This window comes from Plectropomus leopardus, chromosome 22 (assembly GCF_026936395.1).
Source record: "Plectropomus leopardus strain MGB_pleo_1.0 chromosome 22, ASM2693639v1, whole genome shotgun sequence".
NCBI classification, from domain to species: domain Eukaryota; kingdom Metazoa; phylum Chordata; class Actinopteri; order Perciformes; family Serranidae; genus Plectropomus; species Plectropomus leopardus.
The window spans coordinates 7473819-7485735 of NC_142197.1; the positions used below are offsets into that span (position 1 = coordinate 7473819).

Here is an 11917-nt window from a genome sequence, read left to right on the forward strand (position 1 = left end):
ATGTCAAAACAATGAGAAACTTTCTTGAAACAATGACTTAGTATCTCAAAGTAGTTAACTTTTTCAATATGATAACTTATCAACCTAAAATCAAAATATTGAGAGAATTTGTCAAAATAGTGAGAACTTAGTATCTCAAAATAATGATTTATTATCTCAATCATTATTCCACTCATCTTATTGAGATACTGAGTCAGTATTTTGAGAAAGTTTCTCATTATAATGACTTCCATTGTCTTTTTTTCATCACACTGGCAGAAATGGGCTTCCGTATACCTGAGATACCACAAAATTACACATAACTCCAAATCACGGAGGAGGCATCTAATTCTAAATGAAACACTCCATTATAGTTGCGACATGTAAAACTCAGACCCAACAGTTGAATCAAAGACCCCCAGGAGGCTGCAAAGGGTCATTTAAAACCCATAAAACTGAAGAGAGGCCTCCTGCGGGGCAGAAATACTGCTTTCTCACCAAACAAACCCAAGTACCATTCAAAACCGCCGTATAATCGTCCCCTAACTCATTTTTATTACTCATTTTGATTTATGGACCACTCAAGGTAAAGAGGAAGCCATGTAATTTTTGCACAATGTGGAGGTTTGTTTCAGCAGCTGGACAGTCTCCGCTGAATTTTGGGCCGAAGGGATACCAATTTTGATAGACTGTAGGAAAAATTTAAAAGAACACCCAATGAGAAACTTCTTTTCAGCTTTTATTCATTTCCAAGAAACTAGTTCAGCAAAGGATACGAACATTTGCGAAAGATTAGTACATTTCTTTAATAGGACGTCAAACAGACCCATCTGTCCTCAGTGCGGATTAATAACCTGACGGTTAAGTGGAGTCTCCATCCGCTCTCCGTCTAAAGATCCCTGATTGAGTTTACGTTACAGTGTTTGCAATTGAAATAATACTTATAGCAAAGCTCCTGAGCTTTGCGAAAAAATCACAGTATTCCCCCCCTGGTATCAAAGGAAGTACGACATTATAAATAACACTGAAATTACAAAAAAGTGCAAGTCTATATCAAAAGGTCTGATGTCCTGTAGCAGCTTAATGCATTGTGCTCTGCGACTCACACACACCAGACACTTCTGCGCGATTCATTCACACCAGCTTGCTTTGGTTATTTCTCCCCCGCACCACGCAGTAGCCGATGAGACACAGGGCGAAGATGCTCAGGCCCGTGCCCAGCAGCACATTCTGTATTATCTCCAACATCTGGATACGGGAGACGAGCTCCTTCTTGAACCTGTCGGCCGTTTCGTCATCCAGCATAGCCGTCTGGTGACGTGGATGGAGACAGAGAGAGAGAGAGTGATTATCATGCATCCCGAGCTAACAGACTTCATGACTGCAGGGCTCGGTTTTTATCTCACCTCGTTCAGCCAAACAAGGGGGAATATGGTATAATCCTTGACTTTCTTAAGCACCCTGCAGGAGAAGAGTTTGTCACTTGGTATTCAGTGCATGATGTCTGAAAAAATGCCTTTGTTTGACAGTGACAGAGATGACACAGATTCACAGAAAGAGACAGAGGAGGCGGATGACATGCAAACTTTCTTAAAGGAATAGTGTGACATACTGAAAACTTACTGCTCAGGCCGCAGATATACCTAAACAATATCGTTTACATACTTGCCTACGTACCACCGGCCCGTTCTCATGGCGTGAAATTGCACCACTCTGTCAGTGCTTTTGGCGTAAGTGCAGTTCTGTCATTATCGCCGGCAGACGGTCAGTGTACACGAGCGTGCATAACCGATGCTCGATACAGATGCACAATACATAAGGCAACCACCATGTACGCGAGCATGTAGTTAAAACCAAGCGTACCTCTGGCCAAAGTTTTTCCTACAGTTTGATGAGAAGACAAATGTCACTCTCATGTCTGTGTGGTAAATATGAAGCTTCAGCCAGCAGTCTGCTAGCAGTCCATCAAACGCCAAAACATAGTTTGGCACATCCCATATGAAAAAACAACACACCACGTACAACATATACTGTATATGTAAGCTTCACAAGGGCTGGTTGGCACATTTTGTTACCTCTGAAAAGTGCGAGGCTGTTTTTCCTGCTCTCATGCCCGATAAAACTGCCCGCAGAGCAGCATCACAGAACCCTTTTGCTTTTTATTTTGGCGCCTGTGTCAACAGGACAGAGCAGCTTCACAGTCTGAGTTAGCACTGCGGCTTATCCAGAGATTCAGAGTCTCTCCTTTTTATTCCGCATAACCCCCACAGCAGCGAAAAAACAACAGTAAAAATGAATTATTCATAGTCACAGTGACATCATACCTGCAACATTACAACTTTCACCACTGTTTCAATGTCAATATCTGTATAAAATCTAATCTCAGACGTGCAAAAAATATAGAAATCTATCAATTCTGTTTCAAATTAAAAGCCCCGCAGCGTATGTGTGAACAGAATCCCTTCATTTGCTAACAGGCAGTTTTTATTGTAAAATATCGATGGCCATTGTCAAAGGCACACTCAGTTTAGAGATATAGAGCTGGCAGGCAGCTGCAAAACTGTGTGAACAACACATGCGTGTGAGTCGCAGCAGTTCAGCAAGGTAGCCGTCACGCACAGGTAGAGGCAGGCAGTGTGAGCTAGACGTCCATCTTTATGCTAAGATAAGTCTAGCTGCAGGCTGCAGCTTCACATTTACGAAAAAAGCAAATAATTCCCTCAAAATAGTTCTTAAAAAAGGTGAAACACAACTTACGTGATGACCTTTGATGGTCCATACATCATATTCACTTGAATTCTCTTTGCAAACCTCAAGGTGAACCCGGTTGTCTGAGGGAACAATAACACAAAAAAATTAGCATTGCTGTCTCTAAAAGACAAAATCATAAAGTTTAGAGGCTCTTACAGGTTCCACATCCAGGTAGGTGGCATGGTGCTCCTCGCTGGGATTGAGGCCCAACACGTCCTCTCGTAGGGACTGACTGCCATGGAGGAAGTGAGGCAGAGAGATGTAGATCGGCTTTCCTGTTTACATGGCAAAGAAATAGATGATTGAAAATATTAAGTTGCTGAGCAGAATGATTGAACAGTAGAATAAAGTTATGGGATCTAAACAGGGTTTCCACACATTTCTAAAGACAAAAGTTCAAAATTTCAAGGACCAAAAAATGTAATTTCCATGGCCGTTCATGGTGTATAACATGAACATGCTCCATCTGAACGGAACAATTTAAAGCATAATTTTAGCTAGCAGCACACATGTAGAGAAAAAACAACAAATGTACATGATGGTAAACGATATATTGTCACACATCAACACCACGTGGAAGGGTAATCTAAGTAAGATTACTATAACAATACATTTTATTACACACAACAATATTCCATGACTTTTCCAAGGCCAGAAAACAAGATTGTGAAAAGGTCTCACAGGGGGCTGCGTTATCCACAGAAGTTGCTTTCTCTCCATAACATATGGACCAGATGATTAAAATTAATAAAAAAACTGAATAATGCAGTTTTCCGTTTAAAAAAAATCTGATGCTGTCATCATGGAAGGGTTCCCACTGTAGATATAAACTGCAACATTCTAAAGATAACGAATACACAGCGGTTCCTAGTTTTAGGCGATTATATACTAAATAAATCATTCTTATTATATATCCCCCTGAATCTTACACACTGGGCTTCTAATTTATGTTATGCTCAAGGAAACAAACGCAAACTGACCGTCTTGACAGGAGCTGATGTCCAGGACTCCAGCCATGGTGCAGTTCTTGGTTGTCTTTAGGTTTCTGCAGAAGCATTTGTTATCGGGGTTAACTGTCGGGGAGGCCAGGGTGTTCGGCTGGAGGGCGTAGCGGTACACTTCAATCCCTTTCAGATTCAGGCTCTCTTCAAAGCTAGCTGACACAGACCTGAACACAAAACAACACATTAATTAGTCCAAAAATCTTCCAGAGACAGACCTCCGTGTCTGTGCAACATAACTCAGCCTGAGTCCAGTACATGACTCTGGTTTTGGTACTGGAAAGCTCTGACCTCTAGTGGTTACTGAGAGGAAAGTCCAAATGGCTGCAGGTCTCAAATTAAGATGTTAAATCTCCCCTCGCTGACACTTACTGCTCCACATAATGTTAGAAAAGCACAGACATAGGATGAAATTGCATCCGCAAGAAACTCTTCATCACCTGCAGATGTCGGATGAGAAGAAATAGATAGGCTTCTTTTTGTCCACAAAGGGAGGAAATGAGGACGCATCTGAAAGAGAAGGGAGGAGAAGTGAGGTCAGAGAGGTGTTCGTCTGCATTTAGAGCTGCAGAAACATGCTATAAGAAAGCTTTTTTAATAAAAACGCACTGCTGTAGAGCCACACCTGTCCCGTTGATCATGTCACAGTACTTGTTTTCCCAGAAACTTAAGCTCCTGTTGGACAAATTCAGTTTGTCAGACAGACTGTTTGATATAACAGCCTAAAATATGACAGTTTTCCAAAAAAAGCTAATTTCACACGTCAGAATCTGTGCAACCTGATTAACCTGATTTGATTAAACAGCTTAAAATATCACAATTTTGAAAAAAACGACCGTTTTTTCACTTATCAAAATCTGTAGAAACTGATTAAAAGATAAAAGCTCCAAATCTCAGTATCTCCTGTACTGTATTCATAATCAGACTCACCTCTCTCCTCGCCATCTGTCAATTATTCCTACTTTTGAGATGTCGTCCGCCCCAGTGTACACATTGTAGTAGCCGTCATAGGTACCATTGTACTGCGAAAAACACATTTTATTTGATAAATTATTCAAATAATATCATTTCTGAGATCCTGCTGGGTAGATCTTGTCTCTTTTATGTTGGGCGGTCCGAGATGTTTGAAGCTTCAAAGAGTCTGTTGTTGTCATGGTGATTAAATCAGGATTCAAATGCTTTGGATTTTATGCATTAACCCAAAAGCCCAAATAGCTCATTAAATACAAAGGCAAAAATGCAATGCCGTTATGCCGTCTCGTCGTTCTGTATACAAAGAACGATTGTGTAATGTGGGGACAGAGTTGTCTCGCCTCGTAAGCCGCCACAAGGTAGTAACAGCCAGCCTGTCCACACTCTGATTTGAATTCGTGAAATGGCACTGCTCACTGCTTTCCACTTATGAGTATGACGCTAAAAGCCGCCTTCTGCATCCAAACATAACGCAGTTGAATGGCGTCTCGTGAGAACACGGCTGCACGGAACTGGTTGCGTGTGCATGAAACACTGAAGGATAGCGTTGGGTAATAATGCTGCCAGTAAACGCGTAATATAAGGAGCACGAGAGTGCTTATAGCGCAGGTGGGTGGGGAGGTGGATTGGTCTCACAAACAACCGACTTTCGTGCTTTTGCCTAAACCTAACAATCCCTGACTTTGGTACTTAATCCCAACCATTGTGTCAGTTTTTGCTGTTGTGTAAACATAAGGACATCCGGAAGCATAAACAGCTGACGCAGAAGGACCCCTAAAACATCATAAGTAGACGCGGTAGATCCTCACAGAGCGGCAGCATGTGACGAGTTCAGAGTGAGAACTTGTTGTAAATGTCACACCGGTCACACCTCTTTTGATTCCGGGATGCCGGCATGCTATCTAAAATCACACACAGGAGCAGCACGATGCCGCTGTCAATGTAAAGGATGTCTAAAGACGGGACTAAAGACGTGATCTCTGTGTTAAAATGCCAGTAATTACAATAAAATATCTCAGTAAGGACCACAACTCTGAAGCAAGTGTGATACCTGATCATCATCCAACCCCTGGCGAAGCTTCAAAAATTTGCGGGTAAATCCTTACTGACGCTTTGAATCCCCGAAAATGGTATCCGGACCGCCCAACTTGTAATTTAATTAGGTGTGAGTGGGTGTTAGGCTGTAAGATGCGTTTACTTACAGGTGCAAACAGGCCCACAGTTCCTTTCAACATGGGGTCTGTGTAACCCCACAGCATTTCGCTGACTGTACGTTGCTGGAACAAGGAGGATTTGCTCGCCTTTATCATAGCCTCCAGCACACTATGAAGCACTTCTGGAAGAAGCGAATAAGCTCCCTGAAAAAAACACAGACATTCATCTTTATATTTGGAAGAGGATCAGTGATGGTGTCAATAATAAAAAGCGACAGCGTGGCTCCATTAGGATACACGCGCAAAACTGCTGTGCACACACCTGCTGTGGTTGCCTCAGGAGATAAGCCAGAAAATAACCATTTTATGACTGTGATACCGCATCATTACCATCATTACCTACAGGGCCGGGTTTGCTCACACTCATCATTTGAGCCTTATCAAAGTTTGAAGAGAAAGAAACGTATACACTGATTGTGCCCATAAACACAAACTGCTGTTGTAAAATTATGACTTGATATTCAGCCTTAAACTCAATGTCAATGACTTAAACCAGTCACCACTGAGCTGCGTATCAAACCTGGTGCTGTTTTCATGTGATGTTGGAAGGTCGTAGATTCTGAATTGGGAAGTCGTTCTTCCGACTTTGTTGTGTTAATGCGCTTTGAGGTTGTAAAGTGGGAACAACATGGAAGCTACAAAGAAGATGAGTTGTTTTCTAATGCTAAGAGTGTTTAAACAAGAGGTTGAAAGGTGTTTCCAGTTTATTTCGATTTTTATATATAATTTTATTTTAGTGTATATTATATTTTTATATTTAATCTAGGTCACTCAACCTCGACAGCAATTAACATTAATCCCATATTTCACTTATGTGATCAAAAATTGATATTTATACGTGAATTAATAAAATAATTTCTTACCATTATCCTAACATTCACTTTTCCCACCATGTTTATGCATTTATGACGTCAAGTTGGCAACTTACGTCAAAAAATACCGTTGTAATCAATGTTAGTATACCCTCCTGGCATGCCTTAAGTTAAAACTGCTTGCTTGCTACAGCTAATAGATATATAAACTAACGTGTGCCACGACTAAAAGTAATTAATAGCTGCCCTGAAACTTCACACAAACGTCACAATTCTGCAACTCGTAATGGATCCCTGCCGAGTGTGGTTAACGTTGTCATGTTTAAGTGGTTGTGTTAAGGAAAATATCATGATTTGGCATAACACCTGCTCTTGGTGGCACAGCGCCCAGCTAAAAAACTCTCGGTTTTGGTGACACAACTGCATCTGGAAACGTCGGTGACGTCTCAGTAAATGTGTTTCTGTCACTCAGTTGTAGCTAGAAATACAGCAGATTTCTTTCTAAAACACTCGGTTTTGTTGGCGCTGTTGCAGCAGGAAATGCCACAGATACATCATTGAAAAACACGTGGCTTTGATGGCCCATAACAGCTGGATATGCTGCCAATGTCTCGCAAAAAATTTTTGCATGCACAATAAGAAATGGAAATGCCACAGAAATTTCCATAAAGAATAACCAGTATTGTCATTTTGTTGGCGGCCTAGTTTGGTGGCGATCTCGCCATCTACCATCCTGTCCACCTCCCGATGACAAAGTCAACTAAATCCATGCAATCAAAACTATAATTCGAATAAAACATACAATTGTAATATATCCATAGTTTGCATACATGTACAATGCCAGCAGTTTCTTCTGCTGCTTCATGACGTGTTGCACTGCTTCCTAACCCGTTGGTCGTACCCTCAATCTGAAGGGTTGTGTCATGAACATGCTGCATTTCTGCCATACAAAGTGCCTTTATTGTAATGAATATTGCCTTCCTATTAAATTTTGGCCAGTTTTCACAATAAAATCATTCAAAGGCACAGCGTGGGAATCCGTAAACCATCTATCACAGAGGGTCACAAGCCACAAAGGTTGGAAAACCACCACTAAAAAGCAGCGATCGCAGACCAAAGCAGCCGAGCACAGGGCAGCACAACGTGATCTGGCACAGCTTGCCTTGGCGTTGGAACAGAGTGACGAATAACAGTAGAGTCAAGTCAGGAATCACCGCACAGGGTGGGTGACACTCACTTACAGCCACAGCCAGGTTGAGAGAGGTGACTTTGTCATCTTCTGGTCCCACTGACATGGCCGGCTCAAAGATGGCGCCCATGGGCAGCAGGAAGGAGACGGTGTGATTGGAGTTGAACGTGACGTTGTCTTTGGGTAAATATCTTGTCCTGGAGGGGGAGAGTAGATTCATGTATGCCAGATAAATGTGATGAAAGGCTAACGAAAAGTCACAGAATTTGACAGTTCAATTTTCCAGGCCGTGAAAAAGTTATGACACTAATACTACTTAAAGTTTTGGAAAAACCATGGAAATTTGTTGTGCGTGATAATGAAATTATTGTAATGTAATGGCGGATTTGTTCTCTGTAGCTGACGACGTGACTTAGCTCAAATATGCGTCGACTTGTGACAATGTTTTGGTTATTTTGTTTATTCGTTCATCGCCTGTGTTTCTTCATTTTCTCCCCACGTTCCATCGCTCCTTTCATTTTTGCCCACTAGGTTTGTCAAATTTTTAAAGTCCTTTTGGTTTTAGGGAAGGGTCACACAACTTTAAATGACTGTATTTTGTATTTGTTTTTTATTTTTATTTTTAGAGAAAAGTTTTTTCACTTCAAGTCATTTTTGACTTTTTTCTTTAATTTTTTTTTTCAATTTTTCTTTGATGATTTTTATATAAAACTTAATTTTTTTTGCCAATTTAGTTTTTTTTTCCTCTCCTTTTTCTTTTTTTAAGGAAATGGGTTTGGAAGGCATGTTTTCTTTTTGGGTGATTTCTATAGAAAACTCAAAAGAAGTTTTTGTTTCTTCACCATTTTTTTTAAGAAAATGGGAAATCACCAAAATGACACCATTTATCACAGCCAGAAACACTAAAAGCAGAAATTATCGTTTTATCGGATTTTTACAATTCCAACAGTCCTTTAACACATCAGGTGGGATGCTGAAATTATGTATCAATAGAGATCAAATTTCATAAGTTTGAAAAACACCAGGCAAGTTACCCCAAAAAAACAACATATTTTAGGTCCTTGAAAAGTTGTTAAGTTTTGTCCTTGAACATGTGTTAGAACCCTGTAATAGTGTAAATTATCACAAAAAAAATGTGCATAAATCAGCCTTACCTGTAAGTGTAGGGTCCTTTTTCCACAACCACCGGATTTGCTCCTTTCTGCAAAACCTCCTGAGCGTTCTGCACGTCAAAGAACCAGAACTGCCTGTACACCTTTGCCCCTGTGGACACCCAGTTGTCATAAGCTGTCGTTCCAGGCTCAATGACTGCTTCCTAAAACCCAGCAGACACACAGACGGTCTATTTTTAACATACCTCAAGACTGCCAGCAGGCCAGCTGCCCCACTGATACATGAAAAGGGTGGATGCTCTGTTATAATCGAAAAAGAAAATTGCTAAATCTTTCTCCAGGGCGTCTAATAAAAAAATCACACATCTTTTGACGGATGAAAACAAGGCACACTTCTGCACAGCTTCTTGTTTACCGGCTTCCCAAAAAAAAGCACGCCTCTTCCCTTTCCCGTTTCTCCTGAATCACCTTGATCTCTGCGTACACGTTCACACACTCCCTATTCTCCAACCCGGGGGTGAAACTGAGACACCGTACCTTCTCCACTGTCCCCTGAATGACGCTGTTCCCCAGTGGGATAAGGACGCCTCCCAGGATGGCTACCACCGCCCCAAACACAGCTCCGGCTATCAGCCCGCACCTTCTGTTACAGCAGCCCATGGTGGTGTGCGTTTCCCTCCGTCAGTCCGTACGGTTGTCTGTCTGCCTGGCAGCCTGTTCTCCTTCTGTCTCTGTGTTTGTGGTGTGTGTGTGTGTGTGTGTGTGTGTGTGTGTGCGAGTGTGTGTGCAGCTCGTCTGTGTTTGTGTCCTGGCAGGCAGCAGGCAGCAGAGGCACAGACAGGCTGTACCATCAGAGGAGCTGACAGAGCAGCTGAGGCCAGGTAAAGGTACAGACACCTCTGGCAGGCGCCCAGGGACCGCCCAGAAATGAAGTTACATAATGGCGAGGAAGGGTTAAGGTTCAGCTGAGAGTTGTGCCCCTCAGGTATCAGCAAGAATTCCCTGACCAGGTGATAACGGCCGCTATGGTCTCAGGAAAAAAAAGTTGGAAAGATGCACGCTTGTGTAAAATAACGCTCTTTTTTGACCCTAAAGCTGCACCATTTTTTGTTTTGTTGCATGTATTTTGTTATATTCTAACACAAATCGAGAAAAAAAACAGCACTCGCCAACATTTGAGTGTTTATCAGAATGTGAGATATCAGTTTTAGATATCCGCTGACCTGGATGATCGGGATTTTTATTCTTTTTCTGTTCTCTCCTGCCTTGTTATCTGTCCCTCTCTATCTGTTCATCTCGTCTCAGCCGATTTCTGCTCCGAGCTTACAAGAGACCGAAAAAGGAGGAAGGTATAAATGATTAAATACAGTATATCCTCATTGTGCAGACACAGTTAAAAAAAACCCCAGCTTATCTGCATTTGTGGTTGTGTAATTTCATAAGGGGATATTAAAATGAATTGCCCTTTATCTCTCTTGCAGATATTTTGTGCCAAGCTTATCTTGATGTGAATGATTTCCTTGCACATGAGCTTTTGGAACATAATCAGCAATATTGTAACATTGGTTATGCACACGGTGATTGACGGATGCAGATTTTACATAATTATTTAACTGCTGTCTGTCTCTTCCTCCAGACAAAACTGTGTACCTTGGCATGTCACACAACGGTCATTTAAATGTGGCTCAGCTCATCTACGATTAAGACTGACAGGTGAGTCATTCTGGCTACGGTGCAGGAACAAGTGTTTGAAAAAGGTACCCAGTGCTTCCGTAACGGTGGAAGAATTGAGAGAGGTAGCAGTCCGGGCACCAGAGGAAAATCCTGGCTTTGTAAGTTAGTGATAGTGCCATGAAAAGCAGTTGTTTTTTTACAGAGACATTGCTGCATTTTCTGCAGGAAGTGTTTTTTTAAACTAACACGTCACTGGGTTTCCAGCTCGGATAGTGCCACGAAAAGCTGTTTTTTTTTTATTGAGCTGTCATGTTGGGATAGTAAAACGAAAAGAGCTTGTTTTTTTGACAAGATGTCGCTGCTACTCCTGCTGGGATAGTGGGGCGAAAAGTTTTTCACTGCTTTTTGTGCAGAGAAAGTGCTACAAAAAGCAGTTGTTTAACCAGGACATTTCTGTTTTTAGCAGCGTGTTAACCACAGCATTGTTGAAACATAAAGTTTTAACATATCTGCGATTTAAAAAGTTACAAATGTAACATAACTACAGTGTATAGAAGCATATAAGGACAACACCTTTTTGGGCGATTGGGTTGGAAACAAAGAATGGTCGAAATCTGTGCAGCAGAGTCGATTTTTCCGTGCTCAGTCTTTATGCGTCTTACTCCAAAATGCTGGATGATAAAATTCCCACAATGCAACTGAGCAATGCCTTTTTCTTTGCATCCTCCGTCTATAGCTAAAACACATTTGTCATAATCGTGACACAGATTTTCTGTTTTAAATTTGAAGTCACAAACTGTAATAACTCTGATGTCAGTGCTATGAAATAATCAAGTTTTATTTTCTCAGACTTCACAAACCTCCTCAAAAACGACATAATGCAGCTTTTACAGCTGCTTTGACAGGCTGATTTGAAGCGTCAACTCACCCTCGTGTTATAAATCAGCGGTGTGCCCCTTTAAAACGGCAACCTTTAAACAACACTGCTTGGCACTGTAGTGTTAACCCTTTGAAACCTGAGCAAATTTGCGTGATTTCTTTAAACGCAGAAAGCAGACAATGAGCCACTTAAAAAATTACTACAAAATTCACAAGAAATCAGTAAAAAGTACCTGAAATTAGCAAAACAAACAAAGAAAGAAAAGTAAAAGAACAAAAGTAGGAAATTAAAAAAAAGTGCTAAAAAGAAATTAATAATAGATATAAATAATAA

The 11917-nt window shown here is 41.2% G+C and overlaps 1 protein-coding gene across 1 annotated transcript; it reads right to left on the bottom strand.

Moving 5' to 3' along the window:
- Positions 1-705: 705 nt before the first annotated feature.
- Positions 706-9900, bottom strand: cd36 (CD36 molecule (CD36 blood group)). The gene is made up of 12 exons (XM_042511478.2): positions 9568-9900; positions 9073-9233; positions 7971-8115; positions 5906-6061; positions 4662-4753; positions 4357-4406; positions 4172-4241; positions 3711-3898; positions 2887-3005; positions 2737-2810; positions 1386-1440; positions 706-1290 (listed from the first exon to the last, which is right to left on the bottom strand). The coding sequence occupies exons 1-12, from the start codon at positions 9688-9690 to the stop codon at positions 1114-1116; spliced, it is 1410 nt and encodes a 469-aa protein (XP_042367412.1). The 5' UTR covers positions 9691-9900; the 3' UTR covers positions 706-1113.
- Positions 9901-11917: the final 2017 nt, after the last annotated feature.

Coding starts and splice junctions, on each gene's coding strand:
- cd36 (XM_042511478.2), bottom strand. CDS start 9,690: ATGGGCTGCTGTAACAGAAGGTGCGGGCTGATAGCCGGAGCTGTGTTT. Junction 4,407..4,661: donor GACAGATGGCGAGGAGAGAG/GTGAGTCTGATT, acceptor TTTGTCCAACAG/GAGCTTAAGTTTCTGGGAAA. Junction 4,242..4,356: donor TGACATGATCAACGGGACAG/GTGTGGCTCTAC, acceptor CTTCTCTTTCAG/ATGCGTCCTCATTTCCTCCC.